This window comes from Ptychodera flava, chromosome 19 (assembly GCF_041260155.1).
Source record: "Ptychodera flava strain L36383 chromosome 19, AS_Pfla_20210202, whole genome shotgun sequence".
Lineage (NCBI taxonomy): Eukaryota > Metazoa > Hemichordata > Enteropneusta > Ptychoderidae > Ptychodera > Ptychodera flava.
In genome coordinates this window covers 19,775,678-19,795,167 of record NC_091946.1, presented here as the reverse complement: position 1 = coordinate 19,795,167, position 19,490 = coordinate 19,775,678, and the positions used below count along the sequence as shown (strand labels likewise).

The following is a 19,490-nucleotide window of genomic DNA, read 5'->3' as shown; positions in this document are numbered from 1 at the left end:
TTTCCTACAAAGGTGAAACTTTTCACTATTTCTCTGTCCTGGCAACTTGCTGTCAACTTCATTTTGTAATCAAGGATTTTTCAGAATTTCGTACAATTCTTCAAAAAATTGTGTTCTTTTCACATTTCTGCTCTAAATCACACAGCTGTTGCACTGTCCTGCTATATAATTTTTTTTTACTTAAAGTAGGAAGACGTGTTCATTGTTCCAGTAACACGGTAACACTTCTGCTGTCATATATGCAGATACAGGGAAATTGATTTGCATTGGAATTTTGCAAGTTGGTAGAAATTACTAACTCAACTTCCTCATTAAAAGCCATGGCCATTATGTACTGTTTGTAAAAAAAGCAAAATTGACATTTCATTAACAGTGTATATTTTTTCTTTTAGTTTTACTTAAAAAATAAAACAAGACATCAAATAATAGAAGTTACAAACAGAGACAAGGATAGGCGTTACTTGGCTGCACCATGCGTTCTATTTCATTACCCTTTGCCTGAAATAATTCTCAGCTTGCTCATATCAGCTGCTTCTTTACTCTCAATTACATATATATCGTTTATAATGATAGAAACGCCTCAAATGTTGGCATACTCAGGGCTCCCGCTAAGTCACCAAAATGATTAGCCTACTCATTAGCCAAATCAAAAATCTTTTAGCCATTTTGAGTAACTTTTAGCCAGTTTATGATCTCAAGTGTGGCAACAGCTTTCTCGTCATTCAGGAGTCCCTAATTTTACAAATCAAGATGTTTTGTATGATGTTCATGATGGTTTTTACACTAACGAAATATGTGTTTAGTTTTTGCATTTATAATCTGTGTTTTTATGACATTTCAGGGATAGAAATCCTTTCTCATTTTTGGTGGTAAACTTTAAACACCAGAAATAAAATTAGGTAGCAATTGAATTCTAAAAATCTGGTAGCAATGTTAAGTGTATATTACAAGAGGTACAGATTGAATATTTCTGCCACATTCAGTTAGTATTCACAGTATGATAGCTTGTCATAAGTTACAGGCTTCTCATGTGGCAAATTTATGCAGTCTTCCATAACCTAAATGTTTGAGCCACACAAGTAAAACAATTTTCCATGCAGAAGACAGCATTTATGGTATAGCACAATGGCAGTGTAGCTACGATTATTGTGGTATTTAAGGGCCCGGTTTTACTTGTATATCATAGTTGTGATCAAGCAGGCTGAAATAGCATCTTGAGTATAAGTACTTTTCTTGAGACAAAAAGGGCTGGGCCAAACAAAACTCTTGTAAAACAAGACACAACGATATATGTTCATTTAAATTACTCACTGTTTGAGGGCATTCATTGTTTTAATGATTATGATAACATTTTAGCCAAGATATATTTTCATTTGATATTTTGATATCATCAAGAAATGTCTGGTGATGTTCATTTCTAGATTTTAAACTGGTGGAATCTACAAAAATATTAAAATCATTCAGAATCACATAATTTCTAGTATAAGTTATAGCATTTGAAAGTAGGCCGAATGGGAGTCAGTCAAGCTGAATGCCAAAGGCAGCAAAATTACCTTTCACCTATTGGACCCCCTAGGTGGTTTCTTGTGAACCATTATTGTGTAATTAGGGGGTCTTCATGAATGACATCACATGATGAGATGACCTAGACTTGACCTTTCAGAAAACCTCAGTTTTTCTCCTTTTCTTTTGTATTATGGCTCCGTTTGTGAAAGTTTCCTTTGAAATTATGGTTTTTACTATCAAACTGAGTAGTTGCAGGCCAATTTTGATACAGCAAAGTAGGTAAAACTTTGTGATAGACTCAAGGACGATCCAGGACTCACAGAGGCAAAGCAGGCCTCAGTGTATCATGGACCTTACGTTCATGATGTATTGTAGTATCGAACAGCAACAATGTTTGTTTTACGTACCAGGGAATTTGTAACTTTGTAGAAAGGAGATTAAACTGTTTCAATACATTGCAACTTTGTAGGAAGGAGGGTAAACTGTTTCAACATTTTACAACATTTTATTGTTAGGTGTAGTTTTCTGTTGAGGAGGTCTAAGAATTCAATAGCCACTACATAGCCAAACAGGAATTTTTGTAGCCATTTTTAACTTTCTTTCGCATTTGGCGAATTGGCGAATAGGTAGCGGGAGCCCTGATACTGTGACTTCATTTATGTATGCTGGAAAAATGTCACAAGTAAAATAGTGTAGTTTGCCAATACAATTTCTGATATTTCAAATAAATGACTAGTCCTGACTTGAATACTGTTCACTTATTGATGAAACTTACCTAGATTTTTGAGCAATATGGATAATATGCAACAGCATCTGACAAAGATGCCAACAAGAATCAAATTTTACATCCTCTGTTCGTTACTATTTGAATTCAATACTGAGTTGTTTTTTTGCCTGCAGGGAGTGCATCGTTAGCCATACAGTCTGAAGTGTCGTTTCCTAAGATACTTGATGTTTTTGACTTGAAAGGATTTGATTTCTACAAAGTTTTAGAAAGTTTCGTCAAGGCGGAACCCAGACTGACGAGAGATGTCATTAAGGTATCGTAAATTTACTTGTTTTCATTCCCTGAATGTTTGTCGATGAAAAGTGTTGTGTTTAGAAGCCTGCCCTCTATTGTCAGAGAAGAAGTTCAATTCTCAATGATGTAGAAAAAAGATGACAGTCAGAAAAAAATAAAGCAGCTATTGGCAAAGCATTTCAGATCGTAATAAAAGTGTCAGTCCAATAGAAATAAGCAAACATGATACCCTACGTGCAATTTATAATGATCTGCATCATATTTTTTGTCAGCAACAAATACTTTCTCTGTATCACAGATATTGTAGTGTGTTTCTAGGCTTTAGTAATGCATATTGTTGTTGTATTATTAATGTTGGCATTCGGTTAACTCAAAAATCTACCAAAGCATGATTCAGTGTTACAGTCTGGTATAGCTTACATAAATTTACAGACTTACTCCTGAGTATACTTATAAAATGATATTTTGTTTTGCAAGTACATATTTTAATTTTCTGAGATTTTCTCTTTTATATTGTGCTATTAAAATACTATTGACCGTTACACTCAGCTTTGGTACAACAGCTGACAACTTTATAACTGAAAATGGAAATAACCACTAGAAGTTATCATCAAATCTTGATTTTTTTGCGAGAGAAATTGCTCATTTTATGGATGTATTTTCTTCTTTTGTAGCATTTGCAATGTGTAGAGAGTCAGATCCTAGAGTCGATAGCTTGGCAATCAGATTCACCATTGTTTAAGTTTGATGCTATCAAACTAGCAACAGTAGCAGCTACCTCAAAGGTATGTGTACAGTTATATATATAGATTTTGTGATTTCACCATCCAGATTAGACCAGCCAAAACTACTATCTGGAAATTTTTGACCAATCAAAACTACTGTCGTGAATTTTAAGACCAATCAAAACTACATCCATGAAGTTTTGGACCAATCAAAGCTACTATCAGGAATTTTTAGACCAATCAAAAATGCTATGAAGAATTTTTAGAGCAATAAAAGCTACATCTGTGAATTTTTAGACAAATCAAAACTATATCTAGGAATTTTTAGACCAATCAAAACTACAGTTTTTGACCAATCAAAACTACTGCTAGGAATGTTTAGACCAATCAAAGCCACTATCAGGAATTCTCAGACCAATCAAAACTACTATCAGGAAGTTTAAGACCAATCATAACTACAATGAGGGATTTTTAGACCAATCAAAACTACTAGCAGGAAGTTTTAGGCCAATCAAAACTAGTATGAGGAATTTTTAGACCAATGAAAGCTACATCCAGGAAGTTTTAGACCAATCTAAACTACTACCAGAAATGTTAGACAAAACTTCTGTCAGGAATTTTTAGACTGATGAAAACTACATCCAGGAAGTTTTAGATCAATCAAAACTACTGCCAAGAATTGTTAGACCAATCAAAAGTACTATGACATGAGGAATTTTTAGACCTATTAAAACTACATCTAGGAATTTTAGAGCAATCAAAACCACTACCAGGAAGTTTTAGAACTGTTTCACTCTCCTTGTTTGCCAATTGGTATTTATTACTCAACTTGTTATTACAGATTCCTGAGACATCAGTTGGCAATTTATCCCCACCAACAACCACTGCAGCTGACATGTAAGTTGTGATTCCTTTCCTTTGGAAGTTTTGTCAGCTTTCTAAACATTTAAAATGTCATTGAGATCAATAGACTTGTTCAGAAGATTCCCATGTTGGGAAGGCTTTTTGATTAGATAAGCTAGACTTTAATGTCATGATGTCATTATTTCAGAAGCACAATCTGTACACACTTTATCTTGCCTAGCATTCTGAAGGCACTTTTCTTCAGGGCAAACTTGCTTCTGTTCACTGTGATGTTGAATTATGAAGAACGTCTCTTTTTTGCCCCTGACATCACTGAGATATCTATAATTCAAGTTCAAACCTAATACCATTTCAGATTTTACAATATGATGTGTGCGATCAAATTGAACTTTGCAGGCGGTAGTCTGATCCACGAATCTATGAAAAGTTGACAATACTTGGATGAAAATCAGTAATTCCCCAGGAGAGAAAAAGATAATGTTTATAGCTTTGAACATCTACCTCTAGGTACCTCTCTCCCCTGAATTTAAGACTGCAAGGTGGAACAGCCTCCAATCACAGACACCAAACGTCATTAGGCAACTCCCCAAGCAAGGGACCAACTGCGAACATTTCCAACTCAGGTTCCACACTCCTACAAGCTGGTGATAACAAAGGCCAGGTGACGTTGCCACGCTCCCAGACACTCAATCTTTTCTTCAATAAAGTATTGAAACTGGCCTACAATAGACTTCAGACAATGTGCAGGGCCCTTGACGTCAACACTGAAGTGGTAAGTTGTGAATTCTGAGAGACAAAAAATTTTTTCCAAAAATTGAGACAAATAATCATTTCCAGGGAGACAAATATGTTAAATTGTTGATGAACTTTACAACAATTATTTAAAAAAATCTTCGGAACTTGTTTCATAACTTTAGATATTTCCCTACACAGGAACGATATATCTGGACTACGGTAGAGCACTGCACAATAAATCGACCTGAGTTACTTAAAGATAGACACCTTGACCAGGTAGGTTAACCCCAACCCCCTCCTCTCCCCGACTTTAGTGTGGATGAAAGGTCAAGTCAAAATATTCTTCCCTTTGCATATAAAAAGTATATGAAAAAACCCCATATATATTGTACCAGATATTTGTAAGTATGATTGTTATCATTATTATTAGATTCTGTGAAAGCCAACTACACGTCTAAGTGCATCTGTACATGACTGAAAAAAAATAAAATGTTTAGCAAGTACAAAAGTAAAACAAAAGAAATGTCCGTTAATAGACACAGAACTTACAGAAAAGTCAAATCATGGTTATAGGTGTCATAGATTATAAATCTCAGTAAAAAGATGGGTCTTCAGACCATATATGAAACACTCAACATTTCATGGAGAAACTCTGAGGGCAAGGTGCACAAATACAAAAGGCTCGCTTATTAAATTTGCTCCCTGGTGGTAACAAAACGTAACTTCTCTTTGGACACTTGTTTTACTGGAACCACAGCTCGATGAAGTCTGCCAGGTATAGAGGTGCAATACTGTTTACACAACTAGATTGTCAAAAGTTTGTGTTTGATTGACCAAAATACATCAGGAATTGTTTGGAATAATTGTATTTTAATCTTTGTAACACCGAGTTTTTCACTGTTCTCAGTGTTTGATATTGTATTTTAATCTTTGTAATACCGAGTTTTTCACTGTTCACAGTGTTTGATATTGTATTTCTTTCCCTTTTTATTCTGGCAGATAATCCTTTGTTGCATATACGGTGTCAGCAAAGCCGCTGATAGCGAGTTGAAGTTCAAGGACATTGTTGCCATATACAGGAAACTCTATCAGTCTGCTCAAAGTGTAAGCTGCCCACTTTCATTTCAGTTTCTGTATTTCAAAGCCTCAGTTGAAATGATAATAAAATTGCACAAACTGAACCTCCAGATCGTTCAGAATCTGTACCTTTGATAAGGTTTAACCCTTTCACCACCATGGTTTGGCCCGAACCCATTGTTATCAATGGTGATTGTGGACCTGTTTACAGGGAATTGGGGGTGAACAGGTTAAGAAAGGAAGCCCAGTTAACTTTACCAAGGTATCACCCTCTCGGTAGGAATGCCCCTCAAAACTCGAAGAATTTAACTTTTACTCAAACTATCTTCAATAAAACTTTAAATCATTCTCTTCCAACATCAAGAATAAAAATCAAGGGTCGCCGTACAGATTTTAGTAATGGAGAAACAAATTACCATACATTTACCATTCACCAACATTTGAAATTCAAATGGCTGCCATCCCTGTGGTAACTCTACAGGGGAAAATTAAAATTGTCAATTTTCTACAGAAGTAAACAAATGAAAATTTTACTTTACCATGAACTTCAAAATGAGGCCCCCACAAGTGGTAACCTAAGAATGTAACTGTCCCTGAGGCATATTCTATGGTAGCAGAAAGCATACCACAGAAGAGGTAGAGCACTCACTCTTATACTGTACGTGAATGGATGTAAATGCAAAAGTGAACTCCTGAAATATAGAAATGTGTGTGTAATGTATGTATGGACCAGTTTATGCTTTTGATAGTACATAGATCAATCCGTTCACTGTAATGTACTGAAGACCAATATTGCAGTTTTCATAAAAGGGTCACTGAGATATCCTCTATCTATTCCCATCTAGGTCTTCAAGTCCGTGAGAATCGATGGGAATGAGTTTGATTCCATCATTGGATTTTACAACAGAGTGTTCATGCCAGCACTCAAGTCATATGTACTACAATTTCAACCCAACAGAATGGTATAGTACTGTTTTCTTTTCATTAACCCTTTCAGCACCATGGTTTAGCCCAAACACATCGCTATCAATGGTGATTGTGGACCTGTTTACTGGGAATAGGGTGAACAGGTTACATGGCAGACTTTGAAAAGCAAGGTGTTAGTGTACATATAGTCATCAAATGTTATTCAATTACTGCTAATATACTGCAACTAATGCTGATGAGGAAAAATGAAACAACAAAAACGAGCTGTTGTTTTAACAAAATTTAACCACACATTAAACTACATGTAAGCAGTTGTCTACTTTTTTGCATACACCATTAATGCATACCTGTTGAAGATATAAGTATGAACTGATTTTAATGATAATTTTGTCTGTATCCAAACAGAAACCCATGCTATCACCAATACCTGCCAAATGCCAAAACAGCCTTGCCTCTCCGACTGTCATCAGGTAATGTATTGTCAGTTTAACCCTTTCACCACCATGGTTTGTCCCAAATCCATTGTTTTCTATGGTAGAGTTGGACCTGTATACAGGGAACTGGGGGTGAAAGGGTTAATATTGATGTGAATTATATCAGCAATGAAAGGACTGGTTTCACAGATTCAACCAAAGTCTTGTCTTGTGTGGAGGTATTTGAATTAACCTATTCTGTTATCATGAGAGTACCTTGTACACTCCAAACTTCATGGGGTACGGCTATGGGGGCCCGTTTTGGTCAAAATTATGTTTTATTAATTTTAGTATGTTAGAATTAATTTTATGTAGACTGGAATTAATTTTTATATGCTTTAATTAAATTTGTGTAGTCATGCCGAATTAATTTTATGTGTTCCAATTAATTATTTCTGCTTATCTTTGCTGTAATTAATTTTATGTAGTCTAGAATTAATTTTGCTAACATTTCAAATTATTTATATGTTTTTTATGTGCCGGAATTAATTTTATGTAGTCTAGATTTAATATATTAATTCCTTCAATTAATTTTGGGTTCAAAATGTTTTCACGTGCTGCAATTAATTTAATGTGTGCTAGAATTAATTTCTACTTGTGTCTTGAATTAATTTTGTGTTCGGTCGAAGTAATTATGTGTGTTCGCTCGAATTAATTATGTGTTTGAGCGAATTAATTATATGTGTTCGCTCGAATTAATTATATGTGTTTGCTCGAATTATTTTCGGCCGATCCCACAGTCCTTTGCGCACGCTTTCTTAAATCAATATGGCGGCTCCCGACCGGAGTGGTATTCATTTAAAGGGCCTATGACATGCCCCACACAACCAAACGTAAAATCACTGTTTGGGTCTTGAAGTTAGCCTACGTCACTGTCTTGCATTGCGTATCGTCCCCCTTGTCCAGATAAAACGCAAGTAAAAGTTACGGGTGGGCGTGTACCCCTAGCCCAATTCGTTCGACTTTTTTCGGCTTTTCGAAGTTGAGCCGACGACTTATCTTAATACGGGCAAACAGTCTTTCACACCTTCGCAATCGCATGTCCGTATGAGGCAAGGGCTTCCTTTGCTCAGAACGTACACCCAGCTCGCAACGCACGAGAGAACATTGTAAGCATGGTCTTTCAGGAAATCACCAACGGTCACATGTCGCCTACGGTCAGATCGCCTCGCCGATCGAGTAAATTAAAATGACAGAAATTAAAATGACTTGTAAGGCTATGTGATTATGTGTACTATGCTTTCGTGCCAAATATACGAAATAAACATTACAAGAAGGATGACAGTCGATGTCTCATTGTCATTCATCGGGAAACATCTGTGCGGCAGGAAGCTTCCCGTCTCTACACGATCGTGAACGGTGAAGACGGCGATTCAAAATGGCGACCCGACAATGCGGCGACAAGCTTTCTTTGTTTTTCTTCATCAAAACATGTACAAAATAGGCCTAACACGTCACTTTTTTCAGGATTCATTTGCTCTGAAAATGCACGGGAACATGGGTCGATTGCACAATTTGTCTCGTGCTCCAAGGAAATGATAGTTCTGTCAAAGGTCGACGTCCAACACAGCTACACTCAGAGTGATAGTTTTCGGAAAGGGTATGTGAATTTCGCCAAAGCCGTTTTCATAAATGACGAGCACTACGAATTTTATTACCATACCATTTGAACCTTTTTGTATTATCCTCAAACTGTTAACGCAACAGAAGTGGTATTTAGGGGGTCAAGTTGCAAATTTTTTGACCCCGTGTTGAGTGCGTAGTAATCGGACTGCTATCGCAGTGATCGGACGTCATATTTGGAAAGTGATTAGCGGCAAAATTTTGATAGTTTGAAACTTCAAAACCCCAATTTTCATTTTTGATGTGTTAAAAAAACTGAATGTAAATATTTCCTGGTAATTAGTTACGTTTAGTAGACGACATAACCATACTTCGACGTGTTTGGCGTTTACCTACCGGACATATGTTGCTTTCGGCACCTTTTATCGTATGGTCTAGCTAACTAAACCAAATTTGTATAGCCCAAAATAGCTTTTACTAAACAAACTATCCAAAACAGGACAGCAGCATCACTTGACTTAATATGAGGTCATACAACTTGTAAAACGCTATCATTACGGAGCGAAGTGAGTCGGACGAACAGCATGTGATTGAATGTCCGAAACTGAGGTCGTCGGGAAAACTGTCACAGTGCACCGAGAGTATACTGAATAGTACTGCAGCTACAATATGCAATGCATTGAATCGAAAGACTCAGGCGCGGGATTGCTCTACTTTTATAAAACAAATCCAACCGTGAAAAGCTTAAACTAAGACTGATACTGTCTACTTCATACAAATAAATGAAACTAGCCTCATCGTACTTTCAATTCTGTCCCGAGCATTCTTATTGCTTTGTCCGCTCACAGTTTGTTCTTCAGAGTCAGAATCTGACTCTGATTTGGAACCACTCGTCCCGGATGCCTGGGGTTGCCTATGCGCCTTCAAGCTATTCCCCTCGAAATCACTTTCTGAATTCTGGTCAAAAGTGTCCCGCTGGAAGCAACTTGATATTATGCAGCTGGACCGCCGGTGTGGCTTCCTTGCCAGTGTTTACTGGGCGTCTGTGAGCACTGTTTATATAGCTGACTTTATTTGTGGTTTAATTTATGCAAGAACCGCTAAATACACTTTAGTGACAATAGCGTGCCACAAATGACGTCAATTGTACATGTTGGTCAATATGCTAATGCCGCTGCCTGGCTCGGGTGCGAAGAGGCCCCCTGATCACCAGGCATGAAAAAGGAGTCAAATTTCGTCCTTCTCGCACGTCTTTCAGAACTGACACAATATGCAATCCATAGACAGGTCCCCTAGCTGAGTTTTTGAAGGGAAAAAATAAAAACTTTGGAAATCATGTCATAGGCCCTTTAAGGTAGCGACTCAGGTTCATTGTCACTTATTTTCAATCCTCATTTTCACAAAGAAGACGTGGTCACACACCCGACATGTGGTACTTTTTTTATCTGCTCGGTCACCGAAGAGTTCAGAAAATTTGTTAGTTTTTCAAAAACAGTGCGCATACGGCTGTTTTACTCAAAAACACGTGTTTTTTAGTTTTTTTACTCAAAAAAGTGTAAGTACAAATCTCCAATCGGCCTTGGTGATCTGTTTACGGCAATCGACGGCTGGGTATACTGGGCAAAAAAACCGTGTCCCGGATTTTTGAAATTCGCTTTTGTTTTCGCACAATGCGCCTTCAAAGTGTCAACTTGACGTTTTTTGCATAAATTATCGGCCTTTGTTCACGTTTGTCAGGATATCTTCACTTCAGGCCCTTTATCGGAAATCTGAGACACGTTCTTTCAGATATATTCATTCACTGTCAACAGGTGAAAAATCAGGCTAATCTGTCCAGGCGCCGCCGACTTATACTCATTTGAATAATGTACGCACTGCCAAAAACGGAACTGAGAAAATCGACGATTTGTGTAAACGACCTATGCGTCACACATTGTGACCGAGAAGTCCGACTCGCGCACTATTTTCTGCGAATTTTCTTACACCAGGAATAAGCTGAAATATTTAGAGTCAGTTTTGGGAATTTTGAATATGTTTAGGATTGCAGATCGTGTGAAAATAGAAAGAAATTATACACTGAACTGGCAAATGCTTAGTGCCAGCAGTGGGTGGTATTTACACAACAAACACAGAGGGGTAATTAGCGATTTAATCCATTTTTGGAACGTTTAACTAGCATATTAACTGTATACTGTTGTCTCAACGGTTACAATCTGGTTACCAGAGTTCACAGTCAAGACGAAGACGTCGAAACTTGTGTAAAAAAGTCTATCTGATCGAGACCTGTGTGCTGTCGTCGCGCGATCGCGTCGGGCATTCACTTGTTCTTGTCTCCAGTTGTCTACTTCCTGTCTTGCGATCGGCAATTTATGCATGTTCTTTGTGAAAAATGATTGTCAAGTTCATGTTAGCGCCGACACTGTGCGAACGGGACGTCACTTGCTAGTTTTCCTACCTCAAGATGAGACGAACACATGTAACTCTTGACAACATAAAATGTCTGTCGTATTTTCTTAGCTTTTGCACCGCACTGCAAACTTGTCGCCCTTCGTTACGACGGGAGAGATTGACTCGTGTTATTTTTTCAAACTTTATTTATATGTGTTCTTGTACGCATTTTATCAAACTAATAATAATCACGCCGTAGCGTAGAACAGTGCAGGCTGCCATCGACAGCGTGTTCCGAGAGACAGAGTATCGACTTGTCTACTGTGGAGTCACTCGACTTGCGCAATACCAGCGCACACAATATTTCGGAGATTTTACCTTCTCGTGTCTATTTATAGACAGAGAAGGTATTAGAGTTGAAAACCAGTATGCTGGTGTCAACTACTTCCGTCTGTCAATACTTCCGTCTGTCAAGATCCGTTGACGTCATGCCATTGTGATGGGTCATATCATAAACTGGTGGGGGTGTTCATGGTTCAGGTTGAGGTGTTGGAGAACGATTTTGAACTGTGACAAAAATCAAAAGGGACTTAGCGGCATAGCCACAGTGTTACATGTAAGCCTTTCTCCAAGGTTCTTAGTTGACTACGATCTATTACAGACTACTGAGCTGACGTTAGGGTTACTCACTTTGTGTTTGCTCACTCTGTGTGCGCTAGTGTTTGGTACTGAGTTGCGTGGATATCCCCTCATGGCCTCACGTGATATGGGCCTGTTGCATAATCTGCAGATGATCATATGCCTCTGAGTCTGAAAACGGTCATTGTGTAAGCCTGTCGGCATTTTCCTTGCATTTTTTCTCATTTAATTTTGCAAAATATCGGCGAGTACCTCAATATTTCAAGATAACTCTTTCTTCCCAATCGTTTCCTGGAGTTTCAGAGTCATATGAACGAAAATGAGTGAAAGTTTTAGACAGGAAAATCGGACGTCGGCCATGTTCAATGTTTACAGTACAATCAGAAGTTTATGTGGAGGAAATAACTAACAAACACTGCTCATGATGCCCGCCCTCTAGAGGCAGACCTTCCTATATGAAGTACCACATTTGATGCTTGTGGAAAGCTTGACCACTCACAAGGAGCATTTAAACTTTTAGAAAATGACAAATTGAATAAGAAGGTATTCTGAAAATGTCAAATACTGAGGAAAAATGCGCAAATATTCAAAATAAACAGGTTAACTGATTGGTCAGCTATAAAAAACAATGAAAATGTTTATGATCAAAAGTTTTTGAGATGCGCACATTTTAACAAATACAGAAATTATTAACATTATAAATATAAGACCAAACTATTTTTTCAGGGATGGTTGGAAATGAGGGGTGAGAGACAAAGGCACTCCTATTGCTGCATGTGGATGCAGCCACACCATTTCATTTACAGCATACTTATTCACTGTGTTGTGTTCAAGTTCCATATTGTACTGACTGTCATACAAGGATAACATAAGCAAATCAAATCAAATAAGAAAAGGATCAATGCTGTTGTGTGGATTTTGCTGAACATGGCTGATTTTAATATTTCGCCCTATATATTTGGTATCCAGCAAAGGCATATTTTGATGTAAAGTCAAAATTAACACTACATTGCTGACAATTTGTTACCATTTCTGCATGAACTTTTCTTTTTTAAATATAGTATAGTAGTACTTCGAACAGATTAACAATTATCGTGATGTCAACCCATAATTTTACATCACAAAGACTGTAATTCTGCCAATTTTTTTTTTTTTCAGTCATTTTATAAATTTTGCACTGCACAAGATGATTGAACAAATTGCAATGTTTGAATTTGTAAACTCAAAGAATAAAATCCTTTGGTCACAGATTAAATTATTTGAAAAGAAATTTACTCTGAAACACTTTTAGCATATATTCTTTACACGGTCATGTATTTCAAGGAAATATGCCTATCAAAAACAGTAATTTCTTCACTTTCAATTTTTTTTCAATACTATGACAATTATCAGCCATGAGGTTTTACAAACACAATACCAGATAAGCGTTTTTCATCATTTCCACAGGACTCTTTGGAAAATCCATTTAAAACAGTTAGGGACGAACCATTAGATCTTGGGAGGGGGGTGGTCAAAAACAGAAAAAAAAAATTTCAGAGCAGAAAGTTAGAAAAAAAAAATCTTCAAACTAGTTTGCAAAATAAAAAAAAAATAAATAAGAAGACAAAGGCGTAAAAAAAAAATCTGCAAAAGTCTTTAAAATTTTGAATTTTTTTTAGATTTTACCGACAGAAAGCAACTTTCTGTATTTTTTAGTACATCCTCCCGGCACATTTTTAATTTTCATTTATACATTTAGAGTGACTGTATCCCTTATACTGGAAGTTGTGATTATCTTATCTTTTCAGGACTTTTGTATTCTGATCACTTGAAAATTATGAAATTATAGAGCCTGTTTTCTACTTGTTTCCTGCGTACAAACCAAGCAGGTACACTAGGTAAAACATTGAAACTATGGTATGGTTGTCAAGACAGAAAGTTGTATTTGCCTGTTAAGATCAAGGTAAACAGATGCAGGCCACATCAGTTTCATTTTAATTCAATGATGAATGCAAGAATGGGTGAACAAGTAGAAACACGTCAATAATGATTGATAAAACAACATATCAAGTCTTATGTATTATTTTGCTTTTTTAAAAAGGCATTTTCAATTCTTTTTCTCAAAAAACAGCCTCAAAAACAACAGCAACACATGTTTTAACATTCAACAATACACTACGTAGAATGCCATCTATCCAACAAATCCCAACACAAATCGCATAAAAGAGTTGAACTTTGAAAGTTTCTCGATAGCAAATACTGAATAAATCTGCATGAATAATCGTTTTTGTGTAGCAAATTTCAAAGAAATTGGACAAGCCCTTTCAGAGAATACAGATTTTTTGACCATGAATGGCATAAATTGCCCTAAAAAGACAAATATTGAAATTTCAACACATCTATACACATCCAATCAATTTGGACATGCTGCTACAGAGAAATAGATGTTTTGATCAAAAAGGGCAACAATTGCTCTAAAAACACAAATATGCAAATTTAACTATATCATTTAGCTTATTTTAGCTTCTCAGCTTGTCAAAATCAATTTAAATCATGAGATATGCATGATGTTTGGTGGGGTGAATGTAGGCATTTCACCACGCAGTAGAAAGGGAAGCCAGGAAACCAAAATAGTCAATTTTCAAAATTATAGGAAGCTACTGAGGAGCAAGAAGACCATGTTTCAGAGGAAGATGTGTAATCCGAAAAAAATGCTCCCAAAGTGCCACCAAATAACACCATTTTTATCTCTATTTTTCAAAAGCTCCAACAGCAGGAGGGGGGACACTCCCCTCCTGACCTCCCCCGCAAAAATACTCCCCAAGTGCCACCAAATAACACCATTTTAATCTCTATTTTTCAAAAGCTCCAACGGCAGGAGGGGGACACCCCTCCTGACCTCCCCCCCACAAAAATACTCCCCAAGTGCCACCAAATAACACCATTTTAATCTCTATTTTTCAAAACCTCCAACAGCAGCAGGGGGGACACCCCTCTCCTGACCTCCCCCTGTGACCGCTTGCGTGGCCGCTTGTGGTGCTTGGCACCACATCCTTGCCCTCTTTATCTTCAGACAGCGACGAACTAAAAAAAAATTATAAATCTTAAAATTTACTCTGAAAAAAAAATTGCACAGCTAATCTCAATTGGAAAAAAAAAATTTCAGAAATTTACAATAGTAAAAAAAAATTTTTCACAATTTCATTGTGACCACCCCCCCTCCCAAGGTCTAATGGTCCATCCCTTAATAAAAGTGACTTACAATGATCACTTGGTATACCGGTACATTTAATTTATAGATGCCAGGTGGTGTATTTCACATGCACTCAGGTCAGTAGGAAGTGCGTCATTGCTATTTTGGACTGTAATTCTTATTTCTGAATTATTTAACTTTTTTCCACATTGAACTATCTTTAGGCAGTTTATACTGTAGCTTAGAATTTTTTTGATTGATATATTTAATCATCTTTTGGGTTCTTTGGGTCCATATCCCACCTCATGCCCCTACATCATCAACTATTTACCAACAACTCCATGCCAACAACCAATTACCTGACCTGGCCACACATTAGAGAAGGTACAGCGTCATTGACGGTATTTTTAATTTTTGTCAAACTTTTGATGACTGACCTCATATAGCAAAAATTGCTAGTTTCAGCACTTCTAGAAGTTGAGCCGGGTTTGTTTTACGTTCAGTGTTGAAGTCCAGCTAGCAGCTGTGGAGTCTGCGGGTAATTGATAAGTTTAGACAACACGCACACAAGAATCATTTGTGAACCCTCGCAATTCACTTTGACGTAATTTAATTTTGGGTTATATTTAAAGAAAGAAAAGGCATGAAATAAAAAAAAATTTGCATTTCGTTTCGAAAAATTTGCAGATCGGTGAACTTGCTTTTGTGAATCTACATTATGTGTGTATGAACTCCTGCACTGGCTTGGAAACTCCTTGACATAAATGTCGCGTGATGTCGGGTACGGTGTTGTTCAAGGTTTGTCAGCAGACACGAAAAGACTGCATGATAGAAAGATGAAACTTCGAGTTTAAAATATAAAAGAACACGATACTAACACCAAGCATGTACAGCAAGAGTGATAAAATTATCACAACTAACAGAAGTTTCATCTCGCTCAGGCTAATTTTTGGACTCGGGTATGTAATCAGCATAGCCTAATATGTTCGAAAAGCAGCATGTCAAATACTTCATAGTTGTTGAACTGAGCACGTCTCCGATATCGTCTGCGTCCTCGGCCAAATCTGACTCTTCACTGCATTCTTGATCGTTATTGCAGGGAGTATGAGCCAAAGTCGGACTGTTTTACATTTAAATCGACCTTTGCGCACGTTGCCGTCTTTTTCAGGTCCCGCTTTTGTGGACCTCGCTTGCTTTTTCGACGGTACGGAGCGCGAGCGCCGGCTTTGGTCTGCTCGACGTGTTTGCCGTACCGATACATGCGGAGATCAAAACGCTGAGCATAACTTTGAAGCTAGTGCATGCGTACTATACCGCCAAGCCTATACGTAATCTCTGCGTGTTTATCAAAGATATCGTGGTCGGTAATCCGCGACCGTTAAGACAAAAGGGAAATAATGGCACGCGGTGTAGCTGATAGTTTGCCATTTTAGTAATATTTCAGGAATTTCCCGGTACGATGTGACCCAACACCTTTCCCCAAAAGAAAGACCACGTGTCAGTGGTTCAAATTTGAAATAAAAAAAAATTGCTAAAATTGACCTTTGAACCTGAGTCGCATCGTTAAGGAGGTGAAAATAATATTAAAAACAGCTGCGATGGTGTTGTTAAATTCCTAATTGTAATTTAATTATCAATAATATTATCATAGAAATTGTCCAATCTGTGGCATTGCTTGCACAGCAGATTATGTGCACAGTGACTTATAGAACAATTGTATAAATAACACAGTCAAGTCATTTGTGAATCTTTGATGTCTGAAGATACAAACAGGACCAATACCATTGATATTTTTAAATACCAACAAACTTTAAAACTTTGTACATGGTGATGATCTACTAGGAAGGAGATCTTCTGTTCATTTTACTCTGGTCATTTTGAAACATCACATCTGACATGGAACCTGGAATCTGCTCAAAGACATTATTTTCCTCACAAGTTGGATCATTGAAATATGGTGTGATTCATTTTCCATTTCCCTTAGGGTGCCAGGAAGAGAGAATTTTTACGTGTCACCCATGAAGGAATCCCCTTTCAAGAGTCCCCGTCCAAGAAATGAATTTCCCTCACCAAGTCAGATGACACCAAGATCAAGGACACTCTACAGCTTTGGTGACACTTTAGGAGGCGTGAGTTTTGCGTTTCTTACTTGGATTCTGTTACGTTGGCCTAAACACCTAATCATGATAAATTGTTCAAATTTGGACTTTCGAACGTGAATATTATGACAACTTATTGGTCAGAAAAAGTCTCACTTGCCATAAAAACATTGACAATAATTTGTTCAGGCAGTGACAAAGGGAAACCACGTCATGAAAATTATGAAATGTTTTGTCTCTAAAACTTTCATGAACATAATGGGTAAGAGGTGTCAGATTTATAAGATACGATGGAAAGGTCACCAGTTATTGACTTGAAGTGGCAAGAACTAACTACAACTCTTATCTTTAATAGAACAATATTTGTGTTTCACCATGGCTTACGTTGTTTCAATTTAACAAAGCTTGTTCACAGTATTACTTTCATTCATAAACTCTAGGAAAAAAAAGGAAACCAAGAAAATGGAGCTCTGACAACTGATTCTCTAACTATCAATGCACCTATTTCTATGTTCTTTCTTCAGTCTTCAGAAAAACTACAGCAAATCAACGAGGCCATGAGAGCTGTCAAGAGATCAGCTGAACGCAATGCATCCAAATCTCAGAAGAGACTCAAGTTTGAAGATAGCTCAGATAAAGAAGAAACTTCACAACAAAACAATAAATGGTATGGAATGATCAATATTCTCCCTCCCACCCTCTATGCGCGCTTACTTGCTCACTCCTCTCCATTGCGTGTTTGCTCACTGTAGGTCTGTCTGTGTATTTTGTAATATATTTCTTTTGATCTGTGGTATCGTTTTATTTTTGTGTTTGTATAATTTGTATCAGTCTACCCAGGACTCTAGTTGGGGATGTCACTGAGTTTCTTTTGGTTCCCCTCATTGCTCTATTGCTCTACTCAGTCATTTCAATGCCACCGTTTTGCAATTTTGCCCATTCTTGAAGCCTGTTGCTTGTGGGGTACCTCCAGCCTATCACGCTTTGTCTTTCACTCTAATCTGCTTTCGTCTGTCTTGTCTTTGTCATCCGTGTGATCACTGGTCTGTGGTCTTGGTATTAAGCCTCCCTAGCTTAACGTATATATGTCAGACCATTTCAATTGGTTCTTAACCCTTTGAACCCGGCTCGGACAAAAATGTCCGCATGATGTCATAGGGTACCAGGGGGTCAGGGTGCAAAGGGTTAAACATAATATGTCAATCACCTGGACCAGCAAGATCTGAAGCATCCGCCATCTTTCTCACAGCACTGGAATTTTGGTCAGGGACAACGCTTTATAAATTATAGCTCACCATAAATTTACTTGATTCTCAAACAATTCTTACTGTTATGCTTTGCATAAACAAATGCTTGGAATGAACTCAGAATGCTTTTTGTAGTGTCCTTTCATCTGACTTGGACATAACCAAAGTTTTCTATCAAAGGAAAACCATCATTCTTGTGTAGGAAGTTTACACTTAATTCAACATATATTCAAACAAGATTAAACTTTAAAAGATAACTGTTTTACCTGATTATTTATTCACATTTTAATCAATATTATTTATAAAATGTGGTGTTATTCTGTCTTGATGAAGCTCCTCAACAACAACAAATGGTATCCATCACAAAGACCTGACACCGACTTCAAGAGAGAAAACCAACAACTGCCGTGGTACCACAGATGTCTTGCAGAGAAAACTTGATGCAATAGGTAAGGGGTAAAACTTGATGCAGTAGGTAAGGGGTAAAATTTGATGCATTAGGTAAGGGGTAAAACTTGATGCAATAGGTAAGGGGTAAAACTTGATGCAATAGGTAAGGGGTAAAACTTGATACAATAGGTAAGGGGTAAAACTTGATGCAATAGGTAAGGGGTAAAATTTTATGCATTAGGTAAGGGGTAAAACTTGATTCAATAGGTAAGGGGTAAAACTTGATGCAATAGGTAAGGGGTAAAACTTGATTCAATAGGTAAGGGGTAAAACTTGATGCAGTAGGTAAGGGGTAAAACTTGATTCAATAGGTAAGGGGTAAAACTTGATGCAGTAGGTAAGGGTCAAACTGATGCAATAGGTAAGGGGTAAAACTTGATGCAGTAGGTAAGGGGTAAAACTTGATGCAATAGGTAAGGGGTAAAACTTGATGCAGTAGGTAAGGGGTCAAACCTGATGCAATAGGTAAGGGGTAAAACTTGATGCAATAGGTAAGAGGTAAAACTTGATGCAGTAGGTAACGGGTAAAACATGAAAGATTTTAGCATTTGCTCAAACTTTCTGTAAACCATTCCTTCTGAAATCAATAGTGGCAACCATGCAA

General features: G+C 37.3%; 1 protein-coding gene across 2 annotated transcripts in view; it reads left to right on the top strand.

Annotated features, from left to right (window-relative positions):
- The window catches only part of LOC139118821 (retinoblastoma-associated protein-like), a 66,019-nt gene that overhangs the window by 42,078 nt on the left and 4,451 nt on the right, over window positions 1–19,490 (top strand). For both annotated transcript variants that reach the window (XM_070682304.1, XM_070682303.1), the window contains exons 14-24: window positions 2,407–2,546; window positions 3,202–3,312; window positions 4,094–4,149; window positions 4,624–4,888; window positions 5,050–5,127; window positions 5,851–5,955; window positions 6,774–6,890; window positions 7,261–7,325; window positions 17,075–17,219; window positions 17,714–17,856; window positions 18,770–18,885. In XM_070682304.1, coding sequence (XP_070538405.1) covers window positions 2,407–2,546; window positions 3,202–3,312; window positions 4,094–4,149; window positions 4,624–4,888; window positions 5,050–5,127; window positions 5,851–5,955; window positions 6,774–6,890; window positions 7,261–7,325; window positions 17,075–17,219; window positions 17,714–17,856; window positions 18,770–18,885 — 1,341 coding nt within the window. The remainder of the gene's footprint in view (window positions 1–2,406; window positions 2,547–3,201; window positions 3,313–4,093; window positions 4,150–4,623; window positions 4,889–5,049; window positions 5,128–5,850; window positions 5,956–6,773; window positions 6,891–7,260; window positions 7,326–17,074; window positions 17,220–17,713; window positions 17,857–18,769; window positions 18,886–19,490) is intronic.